Here is a 21,779-nt window from a genome sequence, read left to right on the forward strand (position 1 = left end):
ACTCTGGCAGTGATTCAAAGTTGTTGACCTTTTTTAGGGGAGGGGAAATGCCCCATTTCTTAGGGGGTCAGGGAATTTTCGGCAGCTCTTCTGAGGGAGGAGGAACAGAAGCAGCCACTAACTTTACGATTGCTGGCCAGATAACAGCCTCCTTTTCTAAACTCAGGCTTCCCTTTTGCAACATTAGAGGCCAGCGCAGGGAGATGGGGCAGGGCCGGAAGGGGGCCAGCGATCGACCGCGATCTACAAAAACCTCGTAGAGATCAACCAGTAGATCGCGATTGACGTGTTGGACATCCCTGATATATGAGACCCCAGAGGAAAAATCAACAGTCTTTTATTAGGATTTGTTTTTTAAAAAAATACTCATTTATTTTGCTTGAGAATTGCCTATCTGTGGAAGTTCAGTTATAACCTAGGCCTAGGGGATGTTGGCCTGAATAACCTTGAGGAATTTTGCTCGTCTTATGGAGATTCTTTGGACTTCCCTCAAAATTCCTCAGGTGTTTTGCCTAACCAGGGAACCCCAAATCTGTTTTGAATTACTTCAGGTGAAATTTTGATGGCAACCCTAGTTGACACCCAGTTCTCTCTCACGCATGAGGTTACATAACATCAGGCAAATGTAGACCATGTTGTGACTTGGAACTGGCAGCTATAGTGTCAGTCTTAATCCAGCGAGTGAATGCAGATAATATGTCAGGAGCCAGTCTGTGACATTATATTCTGTTTTTCATTCACAGAGAAGTGGTTAGATGGGGAAAGGTGGGATACACACACACACACACACATCCCCCAGTTGGGAATGTCATAACAGAAAGTGTACATCTGGCAACTTTCACTTCTCCATTTTTAATAATACAGGTTATATTGGCTTGGATCCAAAAGTTATATGCACACAGGTGCAATGGGCATTGTGTTAAAAGAATGAAAAATATGGCAAATAAGGAATGTATAGGCCATAGCATATGAACTCTAGCAGCCCATATAAAATTTGCACAACACCTTGTGCAAATGGAAACTTAATCTGAATTTGGAGTGTTTTTCTCACGCAACATTCCTATTCCAGCTCACAAACAGCCCTCTCATAAGCAGAACAGGGATTATGATAACTGGGCATCTTTAGACTCAAGCTGCTCCTTTTCTTTCTCCTTTTATCATAATCATCATCCATCCATCCATCCATCACTGTCTTCTGAGGAGACGATGAAGGCTGAGGGTGAAGTCTCCCATTTCTATGGGAATCTCAGACCAGTAAAAACCAGCCTCTTGATGGATACGGATTGGTTTTTGGAACAGTAGCTCCATCTCTGATATAAATGGTCTGGGCCATCAGAAACTTATTTAGAGGTTCGTTCCACCTGCTTAATGATTCCGAGCTCCCATTAGTCTGTTTAGGCCAGTGGTTTTCAACCAGTGTGCCGTGGCACCCTGGGGTGCCTTGAATGATGGTCAGGGGTGCCATGGGCAACACTGGCCTCTGTCCCTCTTTCTTTCCCTCCTTCCTCTGATGCTCTTTTGCGTCTCTGCCTCCTAAAGGCTTGCACAGCTGTTTATTGCAGCAGCCCTGGCTATAAGCTCCGCAAGCGAACGGTGCCTCTGGGAGGCATCTGTATTGGGGCAGGGGTGGGGCAGACCAGAGACCAGTGTGTGTGGTTTGGGAGCTGCATGGTCAGGGGAAAAACAATGTTGTCCAGGGTTGCAAAGACTGCAGAGAGAATAATTGGCTGCACTCTCCCTAAAGATAAAGGGACCCCTGACCATTAGGTCCAGTCATGACCAACTCTGGGGTTGCGGCACTCATCTTGCTTTATTGGCCAAGGGAGCCTGCGTACAGCTTCCGGGTCATGTGGCCAGCATGACTAAGCCGCTTCTGGTGAACCAGAGCAGCGCATGGAAACACTGTTTACCTTCCCGCTGAAGTGGTACCTATTTATCTACTTGCACTTTGAGGTGCTTTCGAACTGCTAGGTTGGCAGGAGCAGGGACCGAGCAACGGGAGCTCACCTCGTCGCGGGGATTCGAACCGCCGACCTTCTGATCAGCAAGTCCTAGGCTCTGTGGTTTAGACCACAGCGCCACCCGCGTCCCTACCTTGGATCAAATCTATGCTTCCAGGTGCCATAAGAAAGCTGCAGAGATAGTGCAGGATAGTGCGCACCCCGGAAATGATCTCTTTCAGCTTCTGCCTTCTGGAAGAAGGTACAGGGTTATAAAGACTAGGACTAGCCGCCTGAGAAAGTTTCTATTCAAATGCGATTTTGGTTTTAAATGCAGTGTAAGGTAGTCTCTGGGGACGCGGGTGGCGCTGTGGGTTAAAGCCTCAGCGCCTAGGACTTGCCGATCGAAAGGTTGGCGGTTCGAATCCCCGCAGCAGGGTGCGCTCCCGTCGCTCGGTCCCAGCGCCTGCCAACCTAGCAGTTCGAAAGCACCCCAGGTGCAAGTAGATAAATAGGGACTGCTTACTAGCGAGAAGGTAAACGGCGTTCTGTGTGCGGCTCTGGCTCGCCAGATGCAGCTTGTCACGCTGGCCACGTGACCCGGAAGTGTCTGCGGACAGCGCTCGCCCCCGGCCTATAGAGTGAGATGGGCGCACAACCCTAGAGTCTGTCAAGACTGGCCCGTACGGGCAGGGGTACCTTTACCTTTACCTTTAAGGTAGTCTCTATGGGCGTATATTGTATTTAATTATGGGGTATCAGAGTTTTTTAGGGGGCTAACCAGGCTGGGATAGCTGGGATAGCAGGCTTGTTGGTTTCTGAATGTCTGCTGTAGATTTTCAGTTTCGTTGTTCTGTATGGGACAGTGACAATAAAGATTATCGTAGAGATGGCAGCAGCTGCTGCCCAGAGGACTCCCAAACGAGCGGAGGCTGAGGGAACCCTCCACAAGGGTGTCCCAAAAAAGGGGTGAGAGGCTGGCAGCTCTGCAGGCAAGGGGTGACGTAACTGGGCTCCTGAGCCCCACAGGGGTGCAGCAGAACGAATGTAGTTGGTTAAGGGAGCCGTGGATTCAGCGAGGCTGAAAACCTCTGGTTTAGGCCACTTGGCCATTTTGTGCAAACACTATTAACTTGAGATGGTTCGCTCAGAAATAAAACCCAAGTTAGCAGCCTATTAAAGCTTCGCTGCAGAGGAAGCCAAATCTCCCCCACTCTGGGGGATCGCATTAGATCACACCAAAATGTAGGAGTTTGTCATAGCAGTTCATCCCAGTGGGTGCTCACAGGGCGCAGTAAGGGATTGGCTACACAGCCAGTCCCCTGAGTCGACCTCAGGACCATCATCATCATCATCATCATCATTATTCAAGCAGAATCCCTGAGGTCTGCCTGAGTTCATTTTAAAAGCATGCATTGGTTTTAAACAAAATAGTTTGTCCCTGATCTAATAACTGTTTTTTAAAAGTACCAACTTACTTCCGAGGGAATTTAGGTAACTTCAAATTTTTTGGGGGGGGGGGAATCAAAGGTACCTAGCAGCATTTAAAAACTTGGTTGTTTTTCTTTTGTGGGGTGTGCGTGCGTGCGTGCGTATCTTTATAAAACTGTGGCAACTGTGTTGAGCGTGATGCCAGAAATCTGAAGAAAGCCCTCCAGATTTCTCTGTGAAACTCTATAATGTTGTCTATGTACATTGCAACAGTAATGGGAGATACGTAGGGTTTCATGTTCCTCAAAAGAGTGATACAGCTAAGGCAACGAAGCATCCCTTGTCTTTTGTTTTCCAGCTCACAGTTAACGAAGCCGCTGCTCAATTGTGTGTGAAGGATAACGCACTGCTGACCCGGAGGGACGAACTCTTTGCACTGGCGCGACAAATATCCCGAGAAGTTACCTACAAATACACTTACCGGACTACCAAGTAAGCTGCTTTTTTAAAAAAAAAAAAAAAAGCGAGGGGGAGATCGTAATTGCTTTAATGAGGTTTATTGTATCAGAAAACCTGTTTTTATTCTTCTTTTTCTGCAGTCAGGGTCATAGAATCATAGAAATCTAAAGTTGGAAGGGACCCTGTAATCTAGTCCAACCCCCACGACCCTGAAATAAAGAGTCCCATTCCCTCCCTAACTCATAGTCCTGATCTGGCCCAATTGCCTTCTAAATCCGGCCTGCAGACGGTCCGGGAATCAGCGTGTTTTTACATGAGTAGAATGTGTGCTTTTATTTTAAATGCATCTCTGGGTTATTTGTGGGGCATAGGAATTCGTTCAACCCCCCCCCCCCCAAAAAAAATATAGTCCGGCCCCCCACCATGTCTGAGGGACAGTGGACCGGCCCCCTGCTGAAAAAGTTTGCTGACCCTGAATTGTGCACACCCCACCCCACCTATTGGGAGCCCATGAGTCTTGGCATTTCCACACCACATTTTTCCTAGTTGTTGCAGAAAATTGTACTTTTCGTAGATCAGGTGGCTTCAACAGGGTTGAAGTTAAAAATCCGCCCCCAACCCTGACACGCTAGCTTCCTTTGTACAGGGAGTTTTTTATACAAAGGAGCATTTAAACATTCAAATCCTTCTCCACCGCCCATAATCTCTAATGGTAGTCCAGCAAGATTGAACCTTACGTCAGGTTCTTAAACTACAGGACATGCTTTGTGAACCTATCTGGAAATCGAGGCTTAAATGAGAAATTTCAGTTTTCTATCTCTCTGTTGCAGGCAAGGATTTTTCCAAGGTTTTTTTTCCCCTGGAGATAGTGTGCGCTACCTAGTAAAAACCAAACAAAATGTGTTTTCATCTCCTAGGTCTAAATGTGGAGAAAGGGATGAACTGTCACCAAAGAGAATTAAAATAGAGGTACTGTATTTTAACTTCTTCTGTTTAGTTGTAATTGCTAAAACCGACTTGCGTGAGAGAGGAAAGAACCATTAAGGCTTCATTTGGTGAATGGCTATGTTCTGCCTCACTCTCCCATCTGAAAAACAAATCCCTTAAAATACAATGCGTTCTGAATAAATATGGTCCGGTTTATCAAAGGTTCTGTAGTAGTCACTTAAAATATAAGGGCAGTTGAAGCAATATAGTGGAGCTTGTGAAGTTGTGAGTTGTGAGAGGAGAACTTGGCCAGTAATCAGGATAAAATATTTCTGTTTCATCTCCCCCTGCACTGCCCCAGCTTTATTTATTTATTGCTTTTAATGGGCAGTTTGAAATTGGTGTTCACCCTTTTCACAGCATTTCTACAGTGGAACAGGCGCAAGAAATTCCTGCATATATAGATTTCCTTTTACATTTAGTTATAGTAGCAGTAACACACACACAGCTGGCCTTTTGCACAGTTACACATGTTCTTCTCTGAAATAAGTAAAAGGAAAAAACCAGCCCATGAGGATGGGGGGGAGCTTCTCCCCAAAAAGCTTACGAAACCAGGATGTCTCTAAAAAAAATTTTCATTGAGAAGATCGGCATGCATTATTTCAGCAGAATACCAGGGGGAGAAAACACCCATCTGAATTTAAATATTTCACTTTATAAATATCGGGCTCATTTTACTGGAGAATATTTTTAGGAGTGGAATTTCACTGATGTTACATCCTCATCATAAGGCTCCTGTCTAGCTTCAGCTGTAGATCAGTTAATTGAAGCACAATCTTGTGCATGTTTGCTTATTCCGTTGTGTTAAATGGGGATTGCTGAATGCAGCCTTAGTGCTATGCTAGATAAACACTGCATGTATCAGGCTAGGTTGTTGTTGTTGTTGTTATTAAAAATTGATTTCTATACTGCCCTTTATTAAAGATCTCAAGAGTGGTGTACAACATTAAAAATGTATTTTATGGAGCATAATAATAAAAACATAATTAAAAAGCATAGTAGTACAGTGGTACCTCGTAAGTTGAACAGAATCCATTCCGGAAGTTCGTTCACACTTCCCAAACGTTTGGAAGCTGTGTCAGAGGTGTGGGTGCCAAAGAACGTTCGCAAACCGGAACACTCAAGTGTACAGTACAGTGGTACCTCTGGTTGCGAACGGGATCCGGAGCCCTGTTCGCAACCTGAGCAGAATGCAACCCGTGTCTGCGTGGGTCGCGATTTGCCGCTTCTGCGCATGCGTGTGACGTCATTTTGAGCGCATGCGCATAGCTGTCAACCTTCCCTTTTTGGCTGGAAATTCCCTTACTCCAGCGCCATTTCCCGCTGCTACCCCGGATTGTTAGATATCCCGTAGACTGTCCCTGGGACAGGTGAGGCTGCTGATCCCTTATTTTCAAATCTGAAAGTTGACAGCTATGCGCATGCCTGAGCAGCGAAACCCAGAAGTAGCCCATTCTGGTACTTCTGGGTTGCTGCGGGACACAACCTCAAAAGATTTAACCCAAAGCGTCTTTAACCCGAGGTATGACTGTATTCTTGTATAGTATATAGTTTGCGTAGTATACAGCATAATAATAAAAATAATCATAATAACAGTCCCCTTTCTTTAACAGACCATAGATTATTTAATGGCTGAAGGCCTCAGTAAAGAGGAATGTTTTGCCTAGTGCTTAAATAATGATGGCGCCAGGCGAGCCTCTCTGGGCAGAGCATTCAACAGACGAGGAGCCACCACAGAGAAGACCCGTTCCCGTTATGCTCATAGTAAACCTATTGAAATAAATTAAGCCTCACTTACGTGTGACTGACATTGGATGTTGCCCTTTATTCCATCATGGTTTTCTTCAGGAAAATCCTGATCCTCTGTACCTCCATTTGAGGAGCACTGGCAACAATTTTCTGCACGTCTTGCTCAGTTAAACGTTCTGGGTCTTTTTGTGCGCTAGAGCATCGTTTGACCTAAACATAAATAATTTTGTTAAGTAGCTGGAATTTTTATTTTATTTTTGGCTGTTTTCAGATACCTCCATAAACTGTGTTTCATTGTTCAGATCTTCCTAATGGAAGGAAATAACACGGAGAGAAGCTCCTGCCAGTAGCTCTGGAAGGTTCTTGCCCTGTCTAATGGATCTTGTTGCCATTAGGGAACAATTTCCTGATAGTCAGAAAAAATAAACACATGTATACACACACTCTGGCTTATGGAGGTAATGACTAAACCTAGCAAAAACATGGAAATATATTCAGTATTTTGGTATTTTTTAAAACATAGATCCAGTTTTAAATAATGTAGCTTGCAGACTAAGTAAATAGGCTGTCAATTTTACCATAATTTCCCTTCTGTGTTGAGGGATATGTGATGCAGCAGGCCAGTAGTTATTTGGATGCATATATTTCCCTGTAAAGGGGTGGCGCTGTGGGTAAAACCACAGAGCCTAGGACTTGCTGATCAGAAGGTCGGAGGTTTGAATCCCCACGACGGGGTAAGCTCCCGTTGCTCGGTCCCTGCTCCTGCCAACCTAGCAGTTCGAAAGCACGTCAAAATACAAGTAGATAAATAGGTACCGCTCCGGCGGGAAGGTAAACGGCGTTTCCGTGCGCTGCTCTGGTTCACCAGAAGCGGCTTAGTCATGCTGGTCACATGACCCGGAAGCCGTACGCCGGCTCCCTCGGCCAATAAAGCGAGATGAGCGCCGCAACCCCAGAGTCAGTCACGACTGGACCTAATGGTCAGGGGTCCCTTTACCTTTACCTTCACCTATTTCCCTGCAAAGGAACTTTTCAGGAAATGGTCCCTTTGAATGCAAAAATTCCTTTGTACAATTCTATTTTTTTGGTGTGTGGGTGTGTTTAAACTACCCTGGGAAAATGTCGAGGGCACATTTTTATTCTGTAACTGCTTGTTTTGGGGTGGACTAAAAGTGAAGAGACAGGGCGAGGGAATAATTAGCGACTTACATGTTCCTATAAAAGCCAGTGAGAATTTTGCAAGGGGACTTTGAAAGTCTTGTTACTTTTTGTGCAGCAGGAAAAGGAAGGTAATTGCTGCGATCGCAGCAGGAAAAGGAAGGTAATTGCTGCGCCGCAACCCCAGAGTCGTCCAAGACTGGACTTAACTGTCAGGGGTCCCTTTACCTTTACTAGATGGGCTACTTTCCCAGGTTGACGAGCCCCATTTGCCCCTCACTTCCCTATACGGCACGTGCAGAAACTGCCTTCTTGACCATTGGACCAACTATTGATCTCGCCCGCTCAATCTGCCAATACCTGTCTCTATGGAGCAAGCAAGCAAATAACCCTTACCCCTGGTAATGCTTGAAACAAAGATTGTTGCTGTTTGTTTATTAAACAGTAAAACAATAACAGGGCAGTGATGCAATGACTACTGCAATCAACACAGGAGGAGGAGGTTTAATAAACAGAAGGACATCGTCCTCTTTCTGTGTTCCTCCCGATGGAAACATGCAGATGGGGACAGATATACCCTGCTTTAAGTCATTTACATATCGTCTTCTCTTGTATATTATTTACTACAAAGCTCGATGACTAAGCTCTTTAGCAACGAAACATCGGATTACCAGAACGACGTCCAAGCACTGTACCACTGATTTATATCATAAGTGGACTCTTTATTACTGCATTTGCAATTGTTCGAGATAATATCTATTTTGGAAAGAGACGAAATGAGCACTGAACCACTGATATATTACAAGCGAACTCTTTACTTACTGCACTTGCTATTGTTTAAGAAAAAAACTATTTGGGAAAGAAATTACTTTTGCCATTTTTATGGATGTTCAATGTTTGTTTACAGGTAGTTATATTGTGTCGTTTGTTTGCTAAAGACAAGGGGAAATATGGTTTTCCTCATTGAGGCATAGTAACTTTCCAAGATTTCAGCCTGTCTGGTATTGGTCTTGCAAACACCTCCCGTACAGCGGCAGGTGGTGGTCCCCCCCCCCCTTTTTAAAAAAGCTTAAGTTCTGGAAGTGCTATACAGCTTGCTGAAGCATGAGCCAAAAACTTTTATAGATGGCTCCTTAACCCTTGAATATATACGCCAAACTATTTTTTCTCTTGCCACCTCAGTTCTCCTGCTTAGATGAGGACTGAAACGCAGGAGCCCAGATTGTCACTACAGTCATACCTTGGTTTTCGAACAGCCTAGTTCTCGAACGTTTCGGCTCCCGAACGCCACAAACCCAGAAGTGACTGTTCCGGTTTGCGAACTACTTTTGGAAGCCAAACGTCCGACGGGGCCTTCCGCTGCTTCCGATTGGCTGCAGGGTCTTCCTGCAGCCAATCGGAAGCTGCGCTTTGGTTTCCAAATTTCCAGAACGGATTCCATTTGACTTCCAAGTTATGACTGTACTGATGAGTCCCCTTCAGCCTTTCCACCGAAGTTAGTGCCTGTAAAACACTGCCATTTTGATCTCGGGAGGCGTTTAACGCCTCTTTTCCCCAGGTGGAAATGATTGCACGCACACACAAATGATTGCACGGGCGTGATGTGAAATGGTTTTCCCTAGTATAATAAAGAGGAGGGTTTTCCTCCCTCCCTCTCGGAGATGGAGGCGCCTGAGAGCAGGACTGCGTGGGCAAGCAAACCTACGGACGGCGTTGCAAACATCACCTCTGCAGGGTGAAGGAGTTTTGCATAAGCAACACAAAAGAAAGAGGGTGGAGGGTGTGTGTGTGTGCAGGCAAAGCATATCACAAATTACACCCGATTACCTGTGAAAGCCTCCCCCCCCCCCTTCCCTCATGTGACCTCTCCCTTTTCTCGATGGAGTGGGTGGGTAAGTTTGCAGGGAGAGGCGGGGGCGGAATCCCGGGAAAATGACAAGCGCTGGGAGCCGAGTGGGCGGGAGAAGGAATGCAGCAATTAGGTTCGGATTTGGGAGTAGCTATTAATGAGTTGCGGCGAGATCCCTGAATGCCTTCTCACGTGCGACGAAACAAAAGCAATATTTTAGTTACATGAAGTTCCCACCCTCCCTCTTCAGCAGCTGCCTTGATCCGCGGGTGTGTGGGTGGGTGGACTTGATGTGGGTGCCCCCTCACTCCCCCCCCCCAAGTCCATGACACCGACAGCACACAAGGCTTTGTGTCTTTTCCCCAGAGGAAGCACAGCAAAATCACTGGCGGTTGAAGGAAAGCTCTTCTCCCTTCAGCGCTGTTATTTTGTGCAGAAAAGGGTGTGTGGCTAGGGGTGTCCCCCCCACCAAAAAAAATACAGCATTGAGAGTTGGCAGGGCATGTGAGACAGACAACAGAGTCATTACAATCCTATGGACTAAGCAGAACAAAGGCATCCTGCCGCCGAACACCACATCTGTAAGAGGAGGTGGCGGGAAGATGGATGAGAGGGCGAAACTTGAAAGATTCAGTGGGAGTAAGAGACCTAGAGGGAAATGGAAGGGGTGGGTGGGTAGCTGGGAGGGCTGGAGGGAGGGGGGAGAAGTTCGGCGTTCATGTCAGCATGAGTTATAAGGCGGGAGAGAAAGAACGAGGGGAAAAGAACGAGGGTATGCCCACGCCGCTGCCAAGCAGGGCTGAAAAGCTAGAGAGTGTGGGATTTCTTTCTCTCCCCAAAGATCACAAAGAACAGAAGCGGTGCAATCTGGTGTTCGTGTAGGAGAAGTGTTTGGCGGAGGGGAAGAAAGCGCCTGTGGGGCTTGGGAACATCTGCTCAAAGAAATCGCTTTAAGAACAGCCAAGTTGGAAGGGAGCACGCTGGGTGTGTTTGATAGAGCAGGCCACAGAGAGCAACAGGGAGAAAGGAACATTTGGCTATCAAGACACTCTTCACCCCCTGCTTCTTCCGTTAGGGTTCCTTTTCATAGATTTTTAAATATTTTTTTAAAAAATCAATTTTATTAAAGGTTTTCAACATATAATACAGTCATGCCTTGGATCTCAAACGCCTTGGCTCCCAAACAGGTCGGCTCCCAAACTATCAAAACCCGGAAGTGAGTGTTCCGGTTTGCGAACGTTCTTTGGAAACCGAATGTCCAGCGGGGCTTCTGATTGGCTGCAGGAGCTTCCTGCAGCCAATCGGAAGCCGCGCTTCGGTTTCTGAACATTTTGGAAGTCGAACAGACTTCCGGAACGGATTCCGTTCCACTTCCAAGGCATGACTGTACAACATTAAAGACAACAACAAGCAAAGCTAATACCTTAAAAGATCAAAATAATAAAAAGGAAAAGAAAAGGGAGAGTGAGAAACCACACCCAAACAAACACAAAATTGTATATTCTATCAACCTATCTTCAGTTCACAAACATGAGATCCACGTCTTCCCTGCTCCCATCTCTCTCAGCCTCATGCCTGACAAAAACCACTCTGTCTCTCACACAGATATTTTCTATCCATCTTCTCTCTGAATTCATCTTCGTATCATCTTCATATCATACTTATAAGAAATATTATTTAATATTAATAATAATAATAATAATAAATTTTATTTATATCCCGCCCTCCCCAGCCGAAGCCGGGCTCAGGGCGGCTAACAACACTAAAACAGTACAACATTATAAATACATTCTAAAAATTAATTAAAATACAAATTGATGGCAACCATAGACTAAAACTTTGTAGAGATTGCCAAAGGAGGGAGTCAGGCTGCGCCCTGACCAAAGGCCTGGTGGAACAGCTCTGTCTTACAGGCCCTGCGAAAAGATGTCAAGTCCTGCAGGGCCCTTGTCTCTTGCGACAGGGCATTCCACCAGGTTGGAGCCGCAGTCGAAAAAGCTCTGGCTCTAGTTGAGGCCAGCCTAACCTCTCTGTGGCCTGGGACCTTCAAGATGTTTTTATTTGAAGACCGTAAGTTCCTCTGTGGGGCATACCAGGAGAGGCGGTCCCGTAGGTACGAGGGTCCTAGGCCGTATAGGGCTTTAAAGGTTAAAACCAGCACCTTAAACCTGATCCTGTACTCCACCGGGAGCCAGTGCAGCTGGTATAGCACCGGATGAATGTGATCTCGCAGCGAAGACCCCGTAAGGAGTCTCGCTGCGGCATTCTGCACCCGCTGGAGTTTCTGGGTCAGTCTCAAGGGCAGCCCCACGTAGAGCGAGTTACAATAATCCAGTCTGGAGGTGACCGTCGCGTGGATCACAGTGGCTAGGTCAGGGCGAGAGAGGTAAGGAGCCAACTGCTTAGCTTGGCGGAGATGAAAAAATGCCGCCTTTGTTATAGCTGCAATCTGCGCCTCCATGGAGAGGGAGGTATCAAAGATTACACCCAAACTCTTAACGGACGGTGCTGGCACTAATTGCACCCCCGCAAGAGAAGGGAGTTGCCCCCTCAATCTCATATCGTCCCGTCCCAGCCAGAGGACCTCTGTCTTCGAAGGATTTAACTTCAACCGGCTCCCATGTAACCATCCAGCCACAGCTTCCAAGCATCTGATCAGTGTGTCTGGGGCCGAGTCAGGATGGCCATCCATCAACAGATAGAGTTGGGTGTCATCAGCATACTGATGGCAGCCCAGCCCAAAACTCCGGACAAGCTGGGCAAGGGGGCGCATAAAGATGTTAAAAAGCATCGGGGAGAGAATCGCACCCTGAGGCACTCCACACACCAAGGAGTGGCGGGATGACAATTCCCCCCCAAGCGCCACCCTCTGTCCCCGACCAGAGAGAAACGAGCGCAGCCATTGAAGGGCTGTGCCCTGGATCCCCACGTCGGCAAGGCGGTGGTCCAGGAGTTCGTGATCGACCATGTCGAAGGCTGCTGACAGGTCTAGAAGAATCAGCAGCCCCGACCCGCCTTGATCCAGCTGCCTACGGAGATCATCTGTTAAGGCGACCAGAGCCGTCTCGGTCCCATGACCAGCGCGGAAGCCGGACTGGAATGGATCCAGAGCCGATGTTTCATCCAGAAACCTACCAAGCTGTTCCGCAACCGCTCTCTCAATCACCTTACCCAGGAATGGAAGATTCGAAACCGGGCGGTAATTGGATAGATCTAAGGGATCTAATGATGTTTTCTTTAAAAGCGGGCGCACCACTGCCTCCTTCAGTTCCCCTGGGAATGTCCCGGTGCCAAGGGACAAATTGATGATATCCCCCAGGGGGCCCCGCACCTCGTCTGGACACGCTCTAATCAGCCAGGACGGGCACGGGTCAAGAGGACAAGTGGTGGGCTTTCCAGCTCGGAGGAGTCTGTCCACATCGGCTGGGGATATCCGGTCAAAGTGGTCCAATACTGGACCCGAGGACAGTCGAGGGGCCTCCAGTTCCTTTATTGTATCGAAATTGGCGGGGAGGTCATGGCGGAGCAACAGGACCTTCTCCGCAAAAAAGCTCGCAAATGCCTCACAGCTGTGTGTCCAATTATTATTTAAATTTGGCTGTCCTTCGAGGGACGTTAAAGACCGAATTATACTAAATAATTGCGCCGGGCGAGAGCTAGCGGATGCAATGGAGGCCGAGAAGTAGGACTTCTTAGCGGCCTTCACTGCCATCTCATAGGTTTTCATAAAAACTCTATAGGATGTTCTTGAAGCTCCGTCACGGGCACCCCGCCATACTCGCTCTAGCCGTCTGAGGTCCCGCTTCATTTTCCGGAGCTCCTCGGTAAACCAGGGAGCCCGGTTTCTGCGGGGTCGCAGAGGGCGCTTAGGTGCGATCTCATTGATGGCTGCCAGGAGCTGGGTATTCCAGCCCTCAACAAGCTCAGTCAATGAGTCGCCAGGGGGAGCAAGGTCCCGCAAGGCTTGACGGAATCTATCAGGGTCCATCAGCCTCCGCGGGCGAGCCCAAATTGGCTCGCCACCCAAGCAGGGTGGGGGTGGAACGTCAATCCTGGCTTTCAGAGCGTAGTGATCAGACCATGGCACCTTCATCGAAGGAAACATGATCACATCTATACCGACGCCAAAGATCAAATCCAGCGTGTGGCCTGCTTGATGTGTGGGGCCCGAAACAAACTGGGAGAGCCCTAGTGTCGCCATGGAAGACACCAGGTCCAGAGCTTGTGAGGAGGGAGTGGCATCAGCATGGATGTTGAAGTCCCCCAATACCAATAGGTTAGGGAACTCCAAGGCCCAGCCGGCCACCGCCTCCAGCAGGCCTGACAGGGTGGCTGCTGGTGCGCTAGGTGGCCGGTACACCAGCCAGACAGCCAAGCTCACCTCGGAGCCCCACACTAGGCCAACACATTCAATGCCGGGGATCAATGGCGATGGTAGAGCCCTGAAAGAACAATCTTCCCGGATTAATAATGCCACCCCTCCCCCCCGGCCCACAGTCCGCGACTGGTGGAGGACGGAGAAACCCGGGGGCGCCATCTCTCGTAAGGTAACAGTATCCCCTTCGCGCACCCAGGTCTCCGTCACACAAGCCAGGTCGACCCCCTGAGAGATGAAGAAATCTCGCAGGGTGGCGGTTTTGTTGCCTATAGACCTGGCATTGCACAACACCAGTGACGGAGGTGAGTAATCCTTGCTCACCCTACCCTCGTATCTCGGGATGGGGCGCAGATTGGAAGGGGTACGAGCATATCCGTATCTCGATCCCCTTCGCCTATAACATCTGCCCCCACCGCCATACCTCCCTTGCCCCTCCACAGTAGGAATCCCAAGCCTCATATTCGCCTCCATTTACAAAATATAAAAGCAAACAAACAGAAACAATTACACCAGGACAAAACCAATCCCCACCCCACTCAACAACCAGCCCGCCCCAACCCAAAATAAAACAAAACAAAATAAAAATACATGGATAAAACCACCGTTTATGGTGGTACAACACAATAAAAAGTAAAAACACCTTTACAACACTTTAAAATATATAAAAACATTTTAAAAATTTGCTGCAGCAGCACCAGTGTCCCCAAAGTTGTGGCGGTGGTGGGTGTGGGCCCACCACAATGTTCACGGCAGAGCGGCAGCGGCAATGTTCCGAGGCCTCCTTGGAGCCTTGTGTGCTGAGGTGGAGTATGGGGCCCGCCCCCAGGCCCAAGATGGAGAATGGGCTTCAGGGGGGAGCGGTCCTCCCCAAGACTCACCGGCAGAGCGGCAGCAGCAATGTTCCGAGGCCTCCTTGGAGCCTTATGTGCTGAGGTGGAGTATGGGGCCCGCCCCCAGGCCCAAGATGGAGAATGGGCTTCAGGGGGGAGCGGTCCTCCCCAAGACTCACCGGCAGAGCGGCAGCAGCAATGTTCCGAGGCCTCCTTGGAGCCTTATGTGCTGAGGTGGAGTATGGGGCCCGCCCCCAGGCCCAAGATGGAGAATGGGCTTCAGGGGGGAGCGGTCCTCCCCAAGACTCACCGGCAGAGCGGCAGCAGCAATGTTCCGAGGCCTCCTTGGAGCCTTATGTGCTGAGGTGGAGTATGGGGCCCGCCCCCAGGCCCAAGATGGAGAATGGGCTTCAGGGGGGAGCGGTCCTCCCCAAGACTCACCGGCAGAGCGGCAGCAGCAATGTTCCGAGGCCTCCTTGGAGCCTTATGTGCTGAGGTGGAATATTAATTTTAAAAACCTATAAAAAACTTAATAAGAAAGAGAAAAAAATAGGTACTCTCTCTCTTTTTTTAAAAAAAACATACACTTTTCTTTCAAAGTGACATCCCAGGAAGAAGTAGGCGGGTTACGGATTTTACTTCTTTCTCTCTTTTTTTGTGGGGTGGTTGCGATGCAGCGTGAAAGCATGTTAAGTAGTTGCCACTTGGACTTAAGGCTTGTAGTGGTATTTCTGGGTGATGAGCCGCAATGCTTGCTCCAAGCCACCTGGGCTCGGAAGGAAGAGTCATATACAAACCTGGGCAGCTTCCAAAAAAGCAGGGGTAGAAGAGACCAGCTGGGTAGGAACGGGTATAGGAAATTCCAGTCACGTTCACCCCAGACCTCTGTGTTTGTTTTCATTCTTCCTCCAAATAAACAGTGTTATCATTGTGCAATTATCAGTGAAACATGTGGTTGAAGCAGTGGTTTGAATGGTGCCTTGAATGGTGGTCAGGGGTGCCATGGGCAACACTGGCCTCTGTCCCTCTTTCTTTTCCTCCTTCCTCTGATGCCCTCTTGCGTCTCTGCCTCCCAAAGGCTTGCATGGTTGTTTGTTGCAGCAGCCCTGGCTACAAGCTCTCCAGGCGAATGGTGCCTTTGGGGCTGTCCAGGGGGTGCTTCCCAGGCCCCTGTGGGGCAGTGTGAGGAGGCACCTCTCTTTGGGGCATTGGGGAGCAGCTCAGAGACCAGGGTCGGCAGCAGCGGCTGCCCTGAGGACTCCCAAGGAGAGGAGGCTGAGGGAACCCTCTACAAGGGTGGGTGTTCGAAAAAGGGTGTAAAGGTACCCCTGACCGTTAGGTCCAGTCGTCGACAACTCTGGGGTTGCGCGCTCATCTCGCTCTATAGGCCGAGGGAGCCGGCGTTTGTCCGCAGACAGCTTCCGGGTCATGTGGCCAGCATGACTAAGCCGCTTCTGGCGAACCAGAGCAGCACACGGAAACACCGTTTACCTTCCCACTGGAGTGGTACCTATTTATCTACTTGCACTTTGATGTGCTTTCGAACTGCTAGGTTGGCAGGAGCTGGGATCAAGCAACGGGAGTTCACCCCGTCGTGGGGATTCGAACCGCCGACCTTCTGATCGGCAAGCCCTAGGCTCTGTGGTTTAGACCACAGCGCCACCCACTTCCCTTTCGAAAAAGGGTGAGAGGCTGCCAACTCTGCAGGCAAGAGGGTGACATAACTGGGCTCCTGAGCCCCACAGGGGTGCTGCAGAAAGAATGCAGTTGGTCAAGGGAGCCATGGACTTTAAAAGGTTGAAAAGCTCTGGGTTAAAGGTTTAAATACTGCTGGTCGCAGCCACCTTCCTCCTCTCCTCTCTCTGCCGCTGCAGCCATGGTGGGGATGGAAAATCAGAGGAGCTTTGCCTTGCCACTTAGGACAACTGCGTTCACAGTGCTGTGAGCAAGATCGCAGCGCTCTTGAGGAGTTCATAGCCAATTCATGTAAAGGTTGCGGTAGAGTCACTAGTGCAAGCCCTGCTCCCAGCGAAGCCTTCCCCCATTGAGTGGGGAAATCTGAAGAGAGCTTCTAACCACATCAGTTCATTCAGCAATAGAGGTTTGGGCAGCACCCATGATTTTGGGGTGGGGCGGGGCATCCACCATCCCCTCCCCACCTGTTGCTTGAGCACCCAAATGAGGCTTGTCGCAGGTGCCTGTTTTGCGAAAGCTGCCCTCGTAGGCTGATGAGCACCAAGCATATTTAAAGCACGTCTTCTTAAATGCGAGTTTATGGCAATCAGGAATTTCTAGGGAGCAAACTTTGCAGCTTTTTGCTCTGTGAGGGACAGCTGATTTCAGTCCACTTTGCTTCCCGTTACAGTTCCAAGCCTTTTGGCGGGGGGTGGGAGTTTAGCAATGGCTCACCAGCGGTGCTGGTTTGTCATTCAGAAAAAGGAGTTGTAATGTGACGTTATGCAACATGGGCTTCCTTTTTGCTGTACGTTTTCGTGCTTTCACAACAGAATGAAAGCACCGTGGCTGCGTTTGGAAACTGCTTGCTGATAAGGTTACTTATTTATTTCCCTTCCATCCTAATGTCTTAACTTGCACAAAGCAGACCTTTTGATATTCCTGATTGAAATTCCTAAATAAAACTTCAAGGAGTCTTTTGCTACCTTAAAAGCCAGCACATTTATTGTGCCACAAGCTTTCATTTAGGTAGAACAACTTGCACTCGAAGCATTTCTTTGTGCCTTTAAAAGAACCTACTTTTGTTCTGCACTTGCTCAGCTTCAAAACCTTGAAACGTTTATTTTTGCCCTTAAAATAACTGCGAAAGAACTATTCTCTCGCTCTACACGCACACCATTGGCTGTAGTGATGATTTAAGACTGGAAAAATATCTTGTGAATCGAAACATTCTGAAATAGTAACAGCTCCTTTCCCTGCTTTTTCATGTTTGCAGGATGGCTTCCCTGACTTCCACGACGCAGTCCAGAGTTTTTACCAGCAGGATTCAGTCAAAATACAACAGGCATTGTCAAAAGGAAAGTGTGAAGACCTGGCAGCGCTTGGCTCACAGGTAAACAACCTAGGGGCTGCAATAAAAGGCTTCCTCGTATTAATGCTTCTTACAGAACAATCACAGTTCTTTCCTTACAGGACACTCTGTCCCCGTTCTGCAGATCAAGGGGTCCTTCTGACCTGGCTGCGATCGTTTCACTTCCAGTGTAGGTGGTATGACTCACAACTGGTGTTGTTTTTTTTTTGAAAATGGCATGCTCATACGAACACACACTCGTAACGGCTACAGCTTTATCTTCATGCATAGTAAGGGGATGAAGATTTTAAACGACCGGAGCAAGGGGCATCTTTCAGTGTTTTCTGCCTCTTTGTCAGTACAGAGTTTGGCATCTGGGCAGATAACCACACCAGATCCCCCATAATCACCTGTCTAAGCTGTGCTGCCTTCAACTTTATGGAGGAAACTTGAGACTGAGAGCTCTCGTTCTTCACCCCTATTGTCCTTCCTCCCTGACTGCTCAGACTCTGCCTCTTCTAAGGCTGGTGTGCTAGAACTTATCACCTGCTCACCTGCTTCGTGAAGTGTAGGCAGGTGACATAGCGCAGATCTTGTGCAGCCTCAAAAGTGTGTTGTGCTGATACTTCAGTGGAGACCCAGAAGCTCTCTGGGCCATTGCAAGATGAGCAGCGCAGATAGCAGAGGGGATAATCCCTACCAGAGTGCTGCTGCCTTGCTAGAGGGAAGTCTCCGCGCTGCTGAACATGGTGATATCCTCTACAATTAAGCTTCTCTGAGATCTCCTCCACTTCAGCCTCTACACCTGACTCGCTAGCCCTCGTCAGAAGCCCTGCCAGTGTCAAATGCTGCCTGCTGCGATTGTGCAGTGTGAGATACATTTTTGTGTGGGATTTAAAAAGGAACTAAGCAGTCCCTTAAAAAAGGAACAGCTGAGAAAAGATAAAAATAAATAGGAAATGAAGATAAATACTGGCTCCTTTCAAATCTTCATAACCTTGTATCAATACACAGTGCTTTTTTCTGGAAAAAAGGTGGGGGAACTCACCACAAAGTTTGTTTGTTTGTCTGTTGCGGGCCCAGCACATGCCCCGGGCAGTGGCTAAATGTAAGATGTGATTAATAAACCCAAGCAAACAATGATCTGGATTTAAAAATGCCCACAACTTCATTGATTACAGATATAGGTGGATTTTTTGCCCAGGCATTGGGTGTATATCTCTTTCAACCTCCCAGACAAAAAATATTATTTAATTTTAAAAAGGTAAGGGAACTTAGTTCCCTCGAATTCCTGCTCAACGCGCCCCCCCCCATCAATACAGTATATTACGAGGACCAATTACTTGGCCAGTCCAAGGCATTTATTGATTCAAATTGAACTATACTTAAATGGTATATGTAGGTATACAGTCATTACAGACCAGTACACAACAAACACAGAACAGAAGATTACTCTGTTGTGCCATGCTGCCTCCTTCCACACGAGGCTGAGCACGTTCGATTTCATTTTACTTTTGAGCTGGTTAGATCTCACCATCTGGGACTGGGCATCATCAGCAGTTTCACTTTCAGGCCTCTGAAAAAATAATCTCTGAAACCACACCTGCTCTCTTGGTTTAGCCATGCCGTGGGTTCTGCGCTTACATTTTTTTAATCCATAGGAGCACCGATGTCCTCGGATCCCCTCCGAGGAATAACAATAATAATAAGATTTCATTTATATCCCGCCCTCCCCAGCCGAAGTCGGGCTCAGGGTGGCTAACAACAATAAAATAATACAACATTCGAAAATCATTTCATTATAAAATTAATTCAGATCAAATTGATGGCAACCATTGGGCTAGAGTTCTGTGAAGATTGCCAAAGGAGGGAGTCAGGCTGTGCCCTAGCCAAAGGCCTGGTGGAACAGCTCTGTCTTGCAGGCCTTGCGGAAAGATGTCAAGTCCTGCAGGGCCCTAGTCTCTTGTGACAGAGCGTTCCACCAGATCGGAGCCACAGCCGAAAAAGCCCTGGCTCTAGTTGAGGCCAGCCTAACCTCTCTGTGGCCTTCAAGATGTTTTTGCTTGAAGACCGTAAGTTCCTCTGTGGGACACACCAGGAGAGGCGGTGCCGTAGGTACAGTATGGCAACATAGTTATATGGTAGTTATATGAGGCATTCGTTTTCTGAATCAGCGGTGAGTCTGTTTCTGTTGATGGACTTCCAAGGTCACACTTGAGATGTTCAGCATCAGTGTTATGAGGCTCGGCTGCCAGAAGATGTGCTGTGAGTCTGTGCATCGGATAACGCGAGAAAACGAACCAAACAGGACAGTGTCTCCTTGTGAACATCGCTGACGTTGTACAAGGGAAAGTTGTGCTAGATCAAAAATCCTGCACCTAGCACCATTTCCAATAGGTGGCAAGCGGCTTCACGGCAAGCAACAGATTGGCATCAAAACATTTATTTAAGAAGTTATCAAGTGAGTCAGCCACTTCATTACAGACAGCACCAATGTGTCTCCTAACAGATTCATACTGATGCCATTTCTTGCCTTGGGTTTGTGAGCTCTCTGTCCTCATCTGAGTTTCTTCTACCATCACAGTTCTATCTGGTTGTGCAATGGCTTCATCCTTGAAAGCACTGACGCACTCACCAATCGAATGCCGTGCTTTCAGTGCTGAGAGCTTCAATTTTTACTGGTGTAGCTTCTTCACCTGGAGGCTGCTGAGCTCATCTCCTTGTAGCTGCTTCCTGTACCTGCTGAAGACCATAATTACATCAGCTAGAAAAGTCCCAAGGAAGAGTTTTCCTCATCAAGGAGGAATGCAAGAAACCCACATGCCAGTTTCTATTCATACTTCTTGAAGGAGAGGCCTAGAGAATGTCAGGAAGCTAGTACAGTGGAACCTTGGTTCTCGAACTTAATCCGTTCCAGGTTTCCGTTCGACTCCCAAAACGGTTTGAAAACCAAGGCACGGCTTCCAGTTGGCCACAGGAGCTTCCTGCACTCAATTGGAAGCTGTGTCGGACATTTGGCTTCCCAAAAACGTTCACAAAGCGGAAGACTCACTTCCGGGTTTGCGGTGTCTGGGAGCTGATTTGTTCAGGAACCAAGGTACCACTGTATTGTATTCACAGGTGAGAAGGAAAACTCAGTCCACCTGACCTCAGAAAGCTTGGGGAGTGCAATGAGACAGCTGTTACTGGATCTGAAGCCTGGTGTGTGGAAATACACAGAGAGCTTGCGCAAAGACCATTGCACCTGTGGCTGCAGATGAAACCAGATTGGTGTATGCACTGGAGATGTGGATCTGAAGGGAGAGATAAATAAAAAATACCAGCTACCAAGAGAGAAACAGTTTTGCTATAGGCATGGGTAGGAGGGTAACTAACCCCTTGGAAAGGGGAACTTTTGGTGATAGAAGATGAGATGGTCATGAAGCAAAAGTGCTAAAGCACTTCCACCACCTGTGGAAACGTGATGACTTCTACGGGAAAAGCAAAATCTGAAAGCTTGCTTTGACTTTGATTAAGGACTCATCTAAATCCTGTACTATGGAACATTTAACCTACACATTTTCAGAATTACAATTCTGCCTTTTTCCAAATGATCTACATCACAGTAATGGAAATAGATCACATTCAGAGTTTATAATTCTCTTGGCATTGATAAGTTTGCACTCTCTTTTAACAGGTTTTTGATTATCTTTCTCCTGTAGTGTATAAGGCCCTGGTCTTTTTCCAGGCAAAACTTTCACACTGTTTCCCCCCACAATCATACTGCCATGCTACACTTTTCAGAATGGCAGATTGCTGGCATTAAAAAAAAAATGGATAGTGCTATTTCCAAAAATAAAGCTTAAGGGAAATCTTGCCATAATTGTATTTGCAATTTTTCAAAGAAGGAAAAAAAGTTGCTGTTGAAATATTAATTGATTGATTGATTGATTAGAAATAGGCACCCAAAATGGGCAGCAGCTCATTCTGAAGG

The 21,779-nt window shown here is 47.7% G+C and overlaps 1 protein-coding gene across 2 annotated transcripts in view; it reads left to right on the forward strand.

Moving 5' to 3' along the window:
- The window catches only part of NAB1 (NGFI-A binding protein 1), a 53,622-nt gene that overhangs the window by 24,282 nt on the left and 7,561 nt on the right, over nucleotides 1-21,779 (forward strand). For both annotated transcript variants that reach the window (XM_028750586.2, XM_028750579.2), the window contains exons 3-5: nucleotides 3,730-3,863; nucleotides 4,748-4,799; nucleotides 17,732-17,848. In XM_028750586.2, the coding sequence (XP_028606419.1) occupies nucleotides 3,730-3,863; nucleotides 4,748-4,799; nucleotides 17,732-17,848 (303 nt within the window). The remainder of the gene's footprint in view (nucleotides 1-3,729; nucleotides 3,864-4,747; nucleotides 4,800-17,731; nucleotides 17,849-21,779) is intronic.

Source organism: Podarcis muralis, chromosome 1 (assembly GCF_964188315.1).
Source record: "Podarcis muralis chromosome 1, rPodMur119.hap1.1, whole genome shotgun sequence".
Taxonomy (NCBI): Eukaryota; Metazoa; Chordata; class Lepidosauria; order Squamata; family Lacertidae; genus Podarcis; species Podarcis muralis.